Source organism: Scardinius erythrophthalmus (assembly GCF_964197995.2).
Source record: "Scardinius erythrophthalmus genome assembly, chromosome: 13".
In the NCBI taxonomy this organism is placed as follows: domain Eukaryota; kingdom Metazoa; phylum Chordata; class Actinopteri; order Cypriniformes; family Leuciscidae; genus Scardinius; species Scardinius erythrophthalmus.
Genome location: NC_138233.1, coordinates 24,806,994 through 24,823,788, shown reverse-complemented (window position 1 = coordinate 24,823,788; position 16,795 = coordinate 24,806,994). Strand labels below are relative to the sequence as shown.

At 39.5% G+C, this 16,795-nt stretch overlaps 1 protein-coding gene across 1 annotated transcript in view; it reads left to right on the top strand.

Moving 5' to 3' along the window:
- Positions 1-16,795, top strand: part of ppargc1b (peroxisome proliferator-activated receptor gamma, coactivator 1 beta) — a gene marked incomplete at its 5' end in the record, with an annotated part of 51,005 nt that overhangs the window by 24,404 nt on the left and 9,806 nt on the right. The window contains 5 exons of the mRNA XM_081382702.1: positions 6,215-6,400; positions 8,362-8,556; positions 11,406-11,528; positions 14,279-15,191; positions 16,705-16,750. Of these exons, the coding sequence (XP_081238828.1) occupies positions 6,215-6,400; positions 8,362-8,556; positions 11,406-11,528; positions 14,279-15,191; positions 16,705-16,750 (1,463 nt within the window). The remainder of the gene's footprint in view (positions 1-6,214; positions 6,401-8,361; positions 8,557-11,405; positions 11,529-14,278; positions 15,192-16,704; positions 16,751-16,795) is intronic.

The window sequence follows — 16,795 nt, the reverse complement described above, 5'->3', positions numbered from 1 at the left end:
AATTAGGCAGAAAATGCCAATAAGTTATGAACTTATGGCCCCTTTACCAACAAGCAAATACATTCGTTTTCACCATTTCCCCACACACACATTGTGCAATGTAGTGCTAAATGTAGTGCCATTTTTCAGTCATATGATTGGTCTGGTGCAGCATTACCATATTTAATGTCTTTAAAAGAGACTAATAATTGTGACTGGTAATTATATGGTAATAATAAAAGAGACTGGTCATTTTTGAATACCTCTTCTCAGAGGATCATATTAAGAGTGTTATGAATGTTATGTTATCAATATATGATAAATGTGGCCCTATCATTCAACTAAAGTACACAACACCTGAGGCCCTCACGGACAACTTTTTTCTTGATCTTGACCAACTATATAAACTCAGCCAGAGTGGCCTTATTAAATATTTTTAAAGAATAGGTATTTTTTGTACTGCAGCCAAAAATCCCACTTTTTAGTTTATTTTTTATTAACCCTTGTGATGTTTGGCCTCTCTTAACTTGATTATTACATCTCTTAATCTTGTTAAGGACTTACAAACATGCCTTTAGTGTCGATGGGTTATCAAGTGGTGTCAATTAAGAATAATCAGGCTAATGACTGTCATGCCTTAGACATCACATGTGACAAGAAGAACATATATATTATATGTGATAAGTTCAGATGAAGTAAATAAAAAGAAGGATCAAAGGATATAAACTTAATCCAGTGCAATACATCTTGACTACCATAAACCATTGCTTGAATAATTCGGTTACGAGGGAGTTATTTCAAACGAAACATAGATGCATTTATCTATAGTAATGCTGGAATTGGGCTTGGACATGAAGCTTTAAAAGATTTAAGCCTATTTTCTATTTCCCATGTGAATCCAAAGTCACAACTCAACTGGCAGTCTATCAAAGTCCTGTCTCTAAGCACAGAATCCGCTTTCTAATCAGATCTCATTACTGTCCTACCTGGCTGAAGTGGGGTTGCGTTCGAGGGCACTAGCTCTCAGACATTCTGCATAATAGCGTCTCACTCGGACCAGTGCAATGTCCTTGGTTTGCACTTGATACCTGTCTCAGCCTAGAAGATATAGACTGAGTTTGACGGCTAATCTGAAAACAATTAAGTAGGATTAAAATTGGGCTCAATGGATGTTAGGTTGCCTCTCAGAAAACTTCCAGTACACAGCCTCAGACTTGTCAAAGTTAATGATGAAATGTTTTTTAGAGAATAACAGCTCAAGATGAAGGCTATACAGCGAGGGCTGATGCAGACTTACTGCAGATGTCTCCAATAAAAGTGGGCGGTTAATATGTCTAAGCCAGTTATGAGAAGTGGAATATCTGATGAGTCAAAAGGGAAATTTAGAAGATGTAGAATCTAAACGGCCATGAATTGTCTAATACTGAATTATCTAATACATTGACTCAATAAGGTTAAGGGTGATAACATGGTGAAATTGTGGTAAAATGAGGCATAAATTGAATTTCTTTGAAAAATTGAAATTAAATTGAATGTCTCAACAGTTGATTGCGAAACTTAGACTATTGGAAGTCTTGAGAGAGTGTGAGGAAATTTACTACATGGGAATTGTTAGCAAAGTCTGAAGGATGAATGGGTTCAATAAGCACTATGTTTAAAGGGTTAGGTTGGTTTCAGAACAGACAAGATAAAGGTGGCCTGCTGGGATAGCAAGGTTGTGTGCGCTGCAGACAGTTAATTCCTAGAGGGATAGAAAAGAAAGGTTCCTGCCAAACCTGAGACTTGGCCAATGAGGTGTCATGAATCTGTCTTTTATCGGTCTCATTCAACTGTACACGAGTGGCCCAGATCTTCCTTTAACTGCCCTACTTCTATCGGTCCGCTGTTAATTTGGGTTTGCAGTAAAGGCCTTGGCGGAAATCTCCTCTAAAGACTATATGCAAAGAGCTAATTTAATTGCTCCTGTTTCAGTTTAGCCACCAATTTGGGGTTTAGGAGAGTTGCGGTTTAACATCTTTATTTAATTTACCGTCACGTGAGCAAAGGTCAAACAGTAAGTGAGGATGTACAGGTCAACAAGATGTATTGTGCACTTCGGGAACCCGTTGCTTCTGGAGAAATGGAGTCGTGAGGGAATCCATTTAACAGCCCAGGCAGGATGTGTCTCAAAGGGCTGCATGTGTGCATGTCTGTGTCTTTGTTTCTGGGGAGGGAGGCTTAGGAGAGAGCCACTAGTTCCATCTGTGTTTGGCATGGGCAACATTTAAAGCATGGCCCGTCACAAGCAGCTTGTGTAAGAGCCAGTCATGAGACTGAGGATAACAGCTATATATAACGCATCTTAGATAGGAGTAGGCTCAGAAGGGACAGGGCACCCAGATAAGAGCCTATTAGCTCGTAAATGCAAGGATTGAATGAGTAACCTGCAGCTTTACTACAATAGCAGTGTAACTGAATTGCACTCAGATCAATCAGCCAATCAATTGGTCTATCTATACATCCATAACAGAAATCCCAGATAACCTGTTCTGTCTTAGATGCTGAATTTGATCGCCCTGCAGTAGGAAATGACAAACAAAGTAAAGGTCACACTTTGTGTCTTTTCTTTTTTTTTTGCATACTTTGCCTCTAATTATCCTTAAATGTATTCATAAAATTCCCCAGATACCTTGAAAAGATGCCCAGGGACTGACAGTACATTGTCAACAGTGGGTCAGCCTTGTATGGTTGTGTTTTGAGGATCAAGTACTCTTGCACCACATGGCTAGAATTTTCGCAACATGCAGGGGGATGATGTAAACCTATATGCTATTACGTGCTTGTTTTTGAGTTATCTCGGTGTGCCCTTGGACTCGGGCTTGCTATGCATATTCTTATACGTCAGTATGTACGTAAATCACCCCTCGCTGCCTGATTTTAATGTGTAATGACCTTTCTTGTTACGAGATTCATGGAACAGTTATATTTTTTTAAAGGAGAGTGAATAGAAAGGTCATTCTTGACTACACAGATCACTGATTAGTCCTTATCGCTTTTACCTTGAGTAGGTCAGCTACGCTCATTAACTTTTGCTCATTTAATAGCATCAGTCCAGCACTAGCTGGTAGGGCTTTTTTTGTGCATTGGAAATGTGACTGCATTTTGTCGCCTCAATAGCATGATCATGCTGTTAATGGGGTGAACCTGAGGTTTTATCAGCGTGTGAGTTATGCAGACGATTCCAGCACGTGTGAACAGCACAGAGGTGCTGCACTTTTTCATGGAACGTGTGCATCCGATAAGAGGTCACACATGCTGCTTCTCTGGAACATCAGCAGTCATGGAGCTCTTCTGTTTGCATTTGCATAGGGATGGGTGATATGACCCAGATTTTTATATGGTATAAATATGACAATATGTGTAATTTTATAGCACTGTAACACATGTTGTTTTCATACTTTAAATTGATATGTAAATGTATATATTGATGGTCAAATGGATAAACCGGCAGTATATCCGGAATAGCAAAGTCACTTCTACTGTTTTGTGGTATATACCATCATACCGCCCAGCCCTACCGTTGCAGCATTCACACTCGCGCTTGTGACCTTAAACCTTCAGAGCCCAAGGAGATTTTTATTGATTGATATTGAGACTCTCCATAACACTGAAAAAGAGAGCAAGAGAGAATAAAAAGGTTGGGGAAAAAAAAGATTGATTAGCTGGAGCTCTTGTGCTCCTGGGGAGGGGGTCTCAAAGGACGGAGATGAGTCAGTGGCATGTGAGGGGGATGCGAAGAGAGCGCTAAGTGTGTGTGTTTGCATGTTGGATGATGGGTGAACAGAACACCTTCATTACACTTGCATTCGTGCACATGCACGTGCTCCTTCAGGGCATCTCAAGTAGTCCCTTTAAAATGCTGCAAGTAGGAATGGATTTCATGTTTTTTTATTTTTTGTATTTTTTGTATTTGCAGAAGCCTTACTGCTGTGATTCCTTTTGACATTGATGTAAACATGCATTCATTTTATAACCACATCTCACTGTATTATTAGAGACAGACAAATAATAGGCTTGACGATATTCAAACTAATCTAGTTTTCTAACTTCCTAATTTTCTAAATTTGTGACCATTCAGATAGCAAAACAACTTATAATAGCATATTATTATTATTATTATTATTATACACTACCGTTCAAAAAATTTGCGTTCAGACAGATTTTTTTTGAAGAAATTAATACTTTTGTTCAACAAGGACACATTATATTGATCAAAAGTGAAGGTAAAGACATTTATGATGTTACAAAAGATTTATATTTCTAATAATTGCTGTTCTTTTGAACTTTCTACTCATCAGATAATCCTGAAAAAAAGTATATATATATATATATATATGATGAGAAGCAAATCAGCATATTAGAATGATTTCTGAAGGATCATGTGACACTGAAGACTGGAGTTATGATGCTGAAAATTTAGATTTACCATCACAGGAATAAATTACATTTTATAACGTATTAAAACAGAAAACAGTTATTTTAAATTATAATAATATTTCACAATATTACTGTTTTTTTTTACTGTATTTCTGATCAAATAAATGCGGCTTTGGTGAGCATAATGTTTCAAAAACATTAAAAACTTTTTCCAACCCCAAAATTTGGAACGGTAGTCTAAAATATGTGAATGATTAATCAATTGAATAAAAATGCTATTAAAATAAAAAAGATTAAAATCAATATCATTATAAATCACTTAAACACATAAATGGTACAGTAGGTGAATGTATTGGTATCCTTCTCTCTCATTGTTTTCAACATCAGATTTCATCTGAAGAATTTTCAACAATAGCTTAGTGTGAAGCAGATTAAAATGCTGCAGATATAATAAGATTGGGCTAAAACAGTGCAGAGGTATGGGCTACAGTATGTGACCTCATTTCATCAGAGCTCAGCAGCTGGTAATACAGTAGGTGCTTTAGAGACTCTCTGTAGAAAATCTTTGCGGTTTGATTCCATGTGATTTGCTGCATTTTAAAACAGCATTTTGGTGAACAGACATAAATGGCAACCGCTTGACCAGGCCTAGTGTAAGAAAATAAAAGGGAACTGAATAAGTGCAATCATCAGCTCTGTGAAACAGAGAGGGGAGAAATTGTGCAAGCAATCATCAAAAATGCATCGCAGCGGCCCTGTAGAATATTCATGCTACGGCCTCCTGTAAACCGAGGCAGCATCACACCAGGTGTCCTCCAGGTATCCTCTCTACAAACAGACAGGAACTAGCCAAATGATCTGAGTGCAAAATGCAAAGCTCCATCGCTCACATGGAGATATTAAGGCATGTGTAGTTTTCTGCTGTACCCCTGGGGTTTAGACCACTTCCCTTCTCACAGTACTTATTGACACAGACACACACGCACATTTTTTTTTGTATCTTTCTCGCTCTCTCTCTCTCACACACACACACACACACACACACACACACACACACACATTTTCTCTCTCTTCACACATGTTGTGAATGTGCAAAACTGCTTAAAATCAACTAGCGTGTAAGTTGCCTGAACAGTTAGTCAACTAATCTGTTTTAGAGAAGCCCTATTATTAAACTGGTTTGGGTTCACCTGACCCCAATCAGATGCATGTTCAAAAGCGGTTTGACGGAGTACAGCATCATGGAACAGAAAGCAAGGGTCTTGAGAAAAGTGATTTCTAAACTATTTTTAGCATGAAACACTCACTGGCTATAGCAGCGCTGCTTTAAAAGCACAACTCCTGAGAGAAGGTTTTTACCGTGAAAACTGTCTAACAGCTAAAGTCAGCTTGTTAAATAAAGCGCAGCCACTCTAAAAATCAAAACTAAAAGAACAAACTAACACTAGTGTGGTGTTGGGTGACTAGTCTACCATTGTGACTTATTCCTAACGTATGCACATTTAAAACATGTATCTTAGCAGTTCTCTCTCACAGCAAACCCCAAAAAACCATAGTTGTGGTTTTTAATTCAAGGATGTGCAACCATTGTTAAATCCAGGGTCAGCTTTTCGTCTTCTTTCAACTCTTAAGTTCATTAGCCTTAATAAAGTTGTGCTGAAGGTTAGTGCTAATTCAGATGACTGTTACGAGCTCAGGATCTCCAGTCACGGCATGTCTATTGATTTCCCAGCGTTTACAGCGGAGTGCGTTCTTTTCAAATGTCCTCTGATGTTGGCCTTTTGACCTATCATTTTTTTTCTTTTTTTTTCTTTCTCAGTATGGGGAAGAGGAGGTCTGCTCAGACCGCCTTGATGCTGACTTCCCTGACTTTGACCTCTCGCAGCTGGACGCCAGTGATTTTGACTCAGTGAACTGCCTCAGTGAGCTGCATTGGTGTAACGAGCACTCAGATCACTCCCCTGCATCCATACAGTACAGTGCTGGAGACCCAGAGCTATTTGAGGTGGGAACCATCATCTGTACTTCCTTTATTGTGCACGTATAGATTGTTCTGATAAGTGGTAAAACAGTACTATTACTATTGCTTACACATACAAGTTAGGGGATATTAAAAATCTAGTTCTTAAGGCCCGTACACACCGGGACGAATATCGGCGCGCGTTTTTCGCCAGCGTTTTTCAACGCGTTTTTTGTGTTCACACCCAAGTGATTTTCGCTGACGATGAGCCGAGTGAACATGCAGATTCATTCCCTGACATTAGATGGCGCTTAATACCACTCCATAACAGTTCTCTTTTATCAAGATTTTTGTAGTCGCTGTCGCGTTTGTCATATAGTTCTTTATGTTCCGACACCAACGAGACCAGCAGCTCTACATTCATCTTGCCTTGCATCTTCCTCGTCTTATTTCTTCCCGGCAGTGTTTAGACGCTACTCGGCATATATCTTCTTCGCCGTTACGTATGTGTGCTCGGCAAGATCGTTTTGTGTTTGAGCGCCCCCAAGTTGTGTTTTACTGTAACTTCAGAAGCTCCAGACACGTGAGCAAAAGCGGCAATCTCATTGGTCGGATAGTTTTTGACGCGGTGCGTCAAACCAAAAAAACGAACCTGAGGCGTTTTTTTAAAAATGACGCTTTTGCTCGTGGCGTTTTTCGCGTCGGTGTGCACACTCACATTGGCGCCCTTTGTTTAGTCACGAGGCGTTAAACGTCGGCGAATATCGCGCGCGAAATTCGTCCCGGTGTGAACAGGCCTTTAGTTTAATTTTTTTTATATTTTTGCCCTCTGATTGGTTGTTAGATGGACAATAGTCCTCAGTCCCCTGTCCCAAATGGCGCACTTGATTTTGCAGTCTCATGGCGTTTGTGTGTTCACTACCCAACAAACGATTCAGAATTTCAAGTTTGGACTTGAAAGGTTGAGGGCCCAATTTGGGAAAGATTACAGGGAAAACATTAAAGTCTTCGTTTTAATTCACCCCAAAATGAAATTTCATAAATCATTTACCCTCATGTTGTTCCAAACCGATAAGACTATTTTTGATATTTTCTCATTGTCCATCAATTGAAAGTCCACACAACCAAAACTTTCATGCTTCAAAAAGTTCAAAAAGACATCGTTCAAGTAATCCATATGAGTTGAGAGGTTTAATCCAAGGCTTCAGTCACAGTTGCTTTATATGGAGAACAGATTTAATTATTTTTATTTATTCACATATAAACATTGATCTATGTACATACATAGATCACATACAGTAAATGGAAGCTCAACCCGCACATCCTGATTTTGCCGAGTTGATATATTTTTTTGATCCTGGAACAACATTCCTATCCGAAAATTTAATCCCAACAATATCCATACCCCTAATCCTAACCCTACCCATAAATTATCCCTAAAATCAGAGGGAAATTATATGTGAATATGTAACTCTGATGTAGAAGCACCAAACCCTGATTGTTGACATTGACTTAAACTTTAAACTTGTCCGTCAAATCTGATTGGTTGATTAGAATGTTCTTCCAGGACCAACAAAGATGTTGATCCAGGAACAATTTGCACTTGGTGAAATCAGGTTCCGCCTTGCTTTACACAAGAACAAACCTCATTTCTTCTCAGGCGTCAAGCAAGCAGGTTTGAGCTTCTGTTTACCATATTTGATGTGCTATATGTACAGTATGTGTGCTGATCAATGTTTATATGTGAATAAAAGCCTTTTTACTTTTACGATGCCTTTTTGTACTTTTTGATATGTGAAAGTTTTGTTTCCGTAGAACTTCAATCAATGGAAAAATGATTAGAGTATATTTCAAATATCTTCATTTGTGTTTCGAAGATGAAGGGTGAGTAAATGACAGAATTGAATTTTTTTGGCTGAATTAATCCTTTAAAGCCTAGTTTAGTAAACATTTTACTGAATGACAATGTTATAAGATTAAAATTCATTTCTTTCTTGTTATTTCAGGAAGAAAATGCGGCACTGCTCGCTGCCCTCACAGACAGCCTGGACGGCATTGTTGAGGACGGAGTCGGGGGTCTGTCTGTGTTCCCTTCCCTAGGGGACGACCCTGAGGAGGGCGAGGAGGAGGAAGATGATCTCCCTTTGGACAGTGAGCCCATCCCTGGCTCACTGAGCCCAGAGACGGAAGAACCATCTCTAGTAAGAACCCTTCCTTCCTGTTTAAGGTGGATTTGGATGGGCCTCTGACTACCCCACAGCATGGGTATGATAGGCAACACAGGTCTGAATTTTTCTCATTTTGGGCTTTTTGTTTCTTTTTAAGCAACCAATCTAACAAAGAATCCTCTTCACAGGCAGGGATGAGGAACATGGACACATGGCTTTGACTTTTTTCTGGCCTTTCATTTTCCCACACATCCCACTACTCTTATCTTCCTCTCAGCCTTATAAGAAAGTACTGTGGTGGTATCAGGTGGCAATAACATGGATACCTGGCAACATATGATATATATATGCATTGATAATAACAAGAAATGTTTCTTGAGCTCCAAATCAGCATATTAGAATGATATCTGTAGGATCATGTGACACTGAAGACTAGAGTAATGAAGTAATGGTTCTTATTTCACAATATCACTGTTTTTGCAATATTTTTGATAAAAAATTACAGTCTTGGTGAGCATAAGAGAGTTCTTTTCAACAGTTAACTTTTGAACTATAGTGTACTTCAACAAATCCCATGACATTACCATCATGATAGTGTCCAAAAACATGGCAATACCATGGTACTTTTTTAGGGGAATGCTTATGTCTACTTCCCAGATCTCTTAATCTTTCAGGAGACAAAATGGACTTCTACAGCAGCGCTCTTTCCTCCATTTTCCCACCTTTTGTGAGAGGACCCTACTCTCTCTTGCTCATCTCTTTCTTAAAGGGTTAGTTCACCCAAAAATGAAAATTATGTCAGTAATTACTCAACCTCATGTTGTTCCAACCCCGTAAGACTTTCGTTCATCTTCGGAACACAAATGAAGATATTTTTGATTAAATCTGAGAGCTGTCTCACTCCTCCACAGGCTTATGGACACTATAACTTGCTGGCCCAGAAAATGTATTAAAGACATTGTTAATATAGTCCAAGTGACTCCAGTGGCTCAATCTTAAGTTTATAAAGCGACGAGAATACTTTTTGACAAACAAAAATAACGATATCTCTGGACCTCGAGTCTTTTCACGTAGTGTTTAAGCGTAGCGCATCTGTGTTGCACGTCACCACGTAGGCTCACTATTGGGCGACGCTGGTCATGTGTGTGATACATGGTGACGTGAAACACAGACGCGCTATGCAAAAACTCTACGTGTGAACGTGTGAAAGGGTGAACTAACCCTTTAAGGCGCCACTTCCTGGAATAATATGCTGTGTTGTTATCTGTTCATCTCAGCTCAAAAAAACAATTTAATCTGTGTACATTGTGAAACCAGTTATAACAGTTATTACCCGTTTGACTGCTTTTCTTTTCTACTCTCTTTTCCCCTCCTTTTTTTCACTGCTTTTTCCTGTAATGTTGAACAATTGGTTGGCATGGCCTGTATTGTGATGTAGCTTTTTTTTCAGTTTGTCATGTGTGTTTTGGGATTTTTACCATAGAGATTGGTAGTACTTACAGTAATGACCGTCTTACATTTCACTCAATACCTTTCACAATTCACATTGTTCTAGGACCACATTGTTTGGTTTCCATGAAAAGGCACCATCTGATTACTGAGATAATTATTGCCTCTTTTTGGACTTGTTTCAGAGTTACCAAAAAAAGGATAAACTTACAGGGTGTAGGACCAAATTATATAAGAGATGTCTGAAGGAGGGACAAATTATTCCTAAATTGAGGAAAATTATGTGCATTTATCTGGGAATAAGACTAGTACTTTTATGGTGCCACTAGGACAAAACATACCAGTAGCCTAATACAACCTGCTGCTTAAAAGTTTGAGGTCAATATAATTTCAGCATATTAGCATATATATATATATATATATAGAGAGAGAGAGAGAGAGAGAGAGAGAGAGAGAGAGAGAGTAGTGCTCTCTCTCTCTCTCACTCTCTCTCTCTCTCGTACCCCGTATCATGAATCGACCCCAAACTTTTTAACAGTGGTGTATACAACAAAATGATCATTAAACCAAGAGGTATTGTTATAGATATTTTTATGTAAACTTTTATATTACAACAAAGTTCAATTTGTTAACATTAGTTACAGTTTAGTTACAAAATGTTGTAAAGTTTCTGTCAGTTATTTAGTCTTTTTGTAACCTTTTGATTCTAGCATCTTTATTAAAAATGCCTGAAATTTACAAGTCTAAAAAGATAGATTTCCATGTAAGATGATTCAGTAACAACGGAATTGTTCCGGTATAGTTTAGCTTCCTCTTCAAGTCTTAAAGTTTAGTCTGGGTATTAGTGTCTTACCCAAGAGCTGAGAGCCCCCTCTGCTGGCAATGGTCACAGTTACACCTCAACCCCTAAATGAGGCCAGTCTGTGTGCGAAACAAGGGGTGCATTGAAGCACCAGGAACAGGGACAGTGGAGCACATGTTTTCATGGCATAGATGGCCGATGCATGCCAAAACAGTTTGGTACACAGTAGCTGAAACCCTCAGCGCCCCTTCAGTTTCCTCAATGGACACTGAGAGCCATGGACAGACCTGCCAAGTTGGCACATTAACAATCGCTTAAGGGACTAAACAACACAGTGCTGCTGCTTCTTACTTTGCTTTCTCTGGTTGCGCTGGTCATTTAGGACTGGCAGACTTCCATTTCAGATTTTCTTGAATATCCAGTAACTGCCTTGTTCTTTCAGTGGCTATAGCACAGAACTGCTTTAAACGTTACACAGGAGCTTTTGGTGTCATGTTTGAGTACTGAAAGACAAAATGCAAACCTTTTTTGCTAAGCAGACGTCAGAGATTGATTCTGTTTGCAATGTCTGAGTTTTAAATGCATCGTGTGCCATCAAATTTTAATCCCTCACCTCTCATTCCCTCCACAGCTAAAAAAGCTCCTGTTGTCGCCCCCTAATGTGCCTGCGGGCCTCGAGTCGCACAAAGACGGCAGCGTGCATCGCCATAGCAGCAGGAACCAGCACGTCAAGCCCGTGAGGCCCGTGCTGAAGGTGAGAGGAAGTTCCAGCCACTGTGATTGCAGGATTAACTCAAAACATGTGGAACAAAAAGAATACTTCACATTATAGGAAATAGAGTTAACAACCTCAGTGTAAGCGTGCATACCATTCACTACCTGTTTACGCTGCGGCGAATTCCCACCGCAATGCTAATGCCTAATTAGCTTATGCCAGCCTTTAGAAACCACACTGAGGATTTGCGCTTCAAAGTTCTAAAGCCTGTGAAGCCCGTGGTTCCTCATTCACTCCCTACGCTTTGGCACATTGCACCATGGCTAAGGCCGCTGTCGCATTAGAGTTGAGTGCAGCCATCTGTCATGCCAAAGCCACAGCCTAAAGGGCAATGTTCACTGAGTTTGAGATTACTTAAAAAGAAACAGGCAGTAGTTCCTCAGATACCAAGAGAATATCTCGAAACTAACCTCGGTACATTTGTCACAGTAACCTTAGAGCAAAATACACTCTGAAATGCCTCTGCCTCTAGGGGTTTCAGATGCATTGCGTAGCTCGCATGTTTGGTCAGTTAGTAAGGGTGTTACAAAAGACAGCTCGTTACATTCCACATAGATGAGCAAATGCCTATCACTATAAGTGTTTCGATTTATTACTTCTGTCATTATAGTGATAAAACTGTTTTGGCGCATGTGGTTTGTTTATTTTATGACAGCAAAACTGTGTAAAGTCTGATTGGATTTCTGTAAAATCTGATTGAAGCCGATTTGTTGTTGTGGTCAAAAGTATTAGCAGTGATATAAATTCTCTGTTTTGCAAAGTTTGCAGCTTCAGTATTTGTAGAATATTTGATAATAGACAATGATAAGCATTTCATAAGTTTTAAAGGCTTTTATTGGCAAAAACATTCAATATATGCAGAGGTTTACAGTGTTGACCCTTCATCATAACCTCTGCAATTCGCTCTGGCTTGCTGGATAACTGCTTCCAAGCCAAATCCTGACTTGTAGCGATCCATTCTTGCCTTATTATTCTTTGGAGTTGATCACAATTTGTGGGCTTCTGCTCTTCCACTCGCCTTTTGAGGATTGACCTCAGCTCCTCGATGGGATTAAGATCCGGGGAGTTGGCTGGCAACAGATCTAAAATTTCAGTGAAATAATCTCCACGCCACTTCATTGTCTTCATTGCCTTGTGACATGGTGCTCCATCATGCTGGAAAATGCTTGGATCCTCACCAAATTGCTCCTAGGCCGTTGGGAGAAGTACAGGACTTTTTGATACCATTCTTAATTCACGGCAGTGTTTTTGGGCAGAATTACGAGAGAGCCACTACCTTGGATGAAAAGCAGCCCCACATTTGGATGGTCTCAGGATGCTTCACTGTTGGCACGACAGAACTTTTGGTAGTGTTCACCTTTTCTTCTTCAGACAATCGATTTTACAGAAGTCCCAAACAGTTGGAATGGGGCTTCATCAGAAAATAACTTTGCACCAGTCATCTGCTGTCCAATCCTTGTACTTTCCTCTGAACTTAAGTCTGTCCTTGATGTTTTTCTTGGAAAGAAATGACTTCTTTGCTGCCCTTCTGTACACTAGGCCATTGTCCAAAAGTTTTCTGCTCACTGTGCGTGCAGATGCACTCACACCCTTCTGCTGCCAATATTGAGCAAGCTATGCTCTGGTGGTGACACAGTTTCATAAGCCGACTCCTGAGGAGGAGATAGTCCTTGTGCTTGCTGGACACTCTTGGATGTCCTAAAGCCTTCTTCACTGCAGTGCTCTTCACTGCTCTCTCCTTGAAGTTCTTGATGATCTGGTAAATGGTACTTTCAGGTTCAATATTCTTTGCAGCAATTTCCTTGGAGGTAACCATTGCTTAAACAAGAACGCAATGATTGGAAGCACTTCTTCCCTCCTTATATAGCAGCCTGCTCTTATAATCCAGTCAGAATGATAAAGTGATTTCACCTGACTAGTACTTGTTCACACTTTCCCATACGCTACCCTTAAACCTAACCATCACAGAAAACTTTCAGCATTTTTACATTTTCAAAAAACATCACTTAGTATGATTTATAAGCTGTTCTCCTCATGGAGACCAAAAAATGTCCCCACAAGGAATGGATTTCAGATATTGCCATCTATGTGGGGATAATGTAGGGTATACCTGAACCACACATGCACATGCACATTATAATTGTGTAAATAGTACACAATTATAATGTATGAAAAATGTTGAATTTATACATTCATACTCTGCCGTTTAAAAGTTTGGGGTCAGTACGAAGTTTTTATGTGCACCAAGACCAAGGATGCATATATTTAATTAAAAATACAGTAAAACAGTAATGTTGTGAAATAGTATGACAATTTAAACTATTTTAATATATTTTAAAATGTAATCTATACCTGTGATGGCAAAGCTGAATTTTCAGCTTCATTACTCCAGTCTTTATTGTCACATGATCCTTCAGAAATCATTTTAATATGATGATTTGCTGCTTAAGCTTATTATCAGTGTTGTGCTGCTTAATATTTTTGTGGAAACGGTGATACATTTTTCCAGGATTCTTTGATGAATAGTAAGTTCAAAAGAGCAACATTTATTTCAAATATTTTTTTATAAAAGTTGTAATCCACCACTCTGCATCATGCACTGAAAAACAGAATCTCTCAAGCATAATACAATCATGTAATGGACAGCCTCTTGAGGCTTATTGCTTTATTATATTATATTGTATTTAATATCAAAAGGTTAAATTAAATGTCTCCTCCTCCCTCCACAGAAGGACAAATCAAGCACACAGCAGCGCAAGCCACGACCAGTGAGGCCCACCGGTCGTCTTTGCACTGAACTCCACCGCCACCTCACCACCGCACGGGAGGCCGAGGACACAGAGGAAGAGGAAGAGGAGGATGAAGAGGACAGTGACTCGGAGGAGGAAGAGGAGGAGTCATCCAGCAGCGAGAGTGAGAGCATGGTGTGCATTGAGCCAGCAAAGCCCCAGTTCTCCTCAGAAAAGGAACTGCACTCAGTAGTGGAGCTCATCAAATACATGCACACGTACTGCCTGCCGATACGCAAACAGGCCAGCTGGGATCGCAAAGAGCGTGAGGCTTTGGCGCGAAAGACCAAGCCTGAGAGCTCGCAGGTCCCACGTGGCCTTCCTCAGAGCTCTCAGAGACCGGCTCCCCAGACCAGCAGTGGGACCAGACCGAGGGTGCCCTTCACTCGCCACAGGGAAACCAAAGCCCACTCCCTGCTCAAGGAGATGCTAGAGGCAGTCAGTTCCTTTGACGTAAGCAAGCCTTACAGAATGCACAGCCCCCCTTATATCCACTGCAAAGGGGCTGCGACTCGACCCGGCGCTGACGTTTCTTCCTCCCCTGCACGTCAGCCCAAAGCTGAAGCTAAAGACTCAGACTGTGAGAGCTCGCATAAGGCCACAAAGCGCCCCAAAAGCCCAGAGCCAGAGGAAGGCTCCTTTTCAGTCAGGCGTTCTCGCCGGCTAGCCTCCTTCCCCAGCCGGTTTGCTAAGAAAGTCCGTGAGAACTGTGGGCGGTTGGAGCCTATTGCTGGGCAATCCAGGGAAGAGGAGAACGTGGTCAAACATCCTCCCACTGAGCCTCCTTCTGATAGCAGCCAGAAGACCAACTCCCACAAGGCTTCTGAAGGCCATTACCCATCCAGCAGGGACGGTAAGACATTAGTCACCTCAATACATACATGGGGAAAAATGCTGCACGTACTCCTTAAGCTATAGCTTCACATGAAAAGACACTTTTTTTGCCTCTGAATTTGTTAATTGATAAAAAAAAATAAAAAATCATTATTCATAATGAACATGTTTTCAGTTGCTGAATTAAAATGTAATAAAATATCAGTTTAGATTTTGATATTTATCTGTCTTGAGAATGAAATTTAAAAAGAAATTACTGAATGGCTGAGAAAAGAAAATGATCAAATACAGTATACATAAATATTAATATTTAGAAAACTTTTGTCCACACTGTCAGTGTGGTGTAGCATGCAGGAATTTATATTTTGTTGTCACATGCAAGAAAAATAATAAAATAAGATAATATAAAATATATAAAAAAATGAAGAAATACCCCCCCCCCCCACACACACACACACACATACATATATATATATATTAGGGCTAAAAGATTAATCGCGATTAATCGCATCCAAAATAAAAGTTTGTGTTTACATAATATATGTGTGTGTACTCTGTATAATTAAATTTGTATATATAAATACACACACATGCTTGTATATATTTAAGAAAAATTTGTCATTTATGTATAAAAAAATTATATTTATATATATATAATATAAATTATATAAATATATACAGTACATGTATGCAAATATTTCTTAAAGTCCGCGTGAACCGGAAGTTGCAAACTACTTTTCTCCAGTGTTGTGACGTATTTCCCAGTGAAACGGAATATTGAACAGAGGGCAGGGTTTTACTCTAGCGCTCCTCCTCTCCATCTCTGCTTATAACAGACTGGTTTGAGGGGAGTGGTTAAGCGTTTCCCAACCCAAGCCGTCAAACATACGTCATCAGAGAAGGTCCTCCAATGCAGAGGGGAGGGGCATTTTCAGATTTTGATTCAAGATTACGAAGCCAAAAATTTTTTTTGTGTGGATTGACTTGCATGGATGAATTGTTCACCTCAAAACGATCAATTTAGGCAAACAAAGTAAATATGGTCAATTTTGATTTCATGTGGACTTTAAATATATACATGCATGTGTGTGTATTTATATATACAAAATAATTATACAGAGTACACACACATATATTATGTAAACACAAACTTTTATTTTGGATGCGATTAATCGCGATTAATCTTTTGACAGCCCTAATATATATATATATATTAGATAATAAATAGGTTAGCTAGGTTAGTTTTACACCCCAAAAACCTTGATAGGTTTGAAACGTTTGAAAAGAAAAATATGGTATGGTTTTTTCCTTTATCCTTTTAAATTCCTCAAAGAATGTTTTTGATCTGTAGTTCTTTAGAAAACCATCTATGTACTGGTGCTTTAAAGAACCCTGAAACCAAACGCTTATCTGAAGAACCTATAATGTACCATTAAGCACGTTTCCATTAAGCATCTTCAGAGAGCCAGTTCAGGTACTCTACTGTGTGTGCTGATCTCTAACAATGACACTGTCTGTTGTTCTGGTTGTAGAGAAACGGTCCTGCCTCTGTCTGCCGCTGGCGTCCAAATCCAATGGGTATGTGTTCCATTCATATCTAATCTATTCTAGAGTCCTGGAACA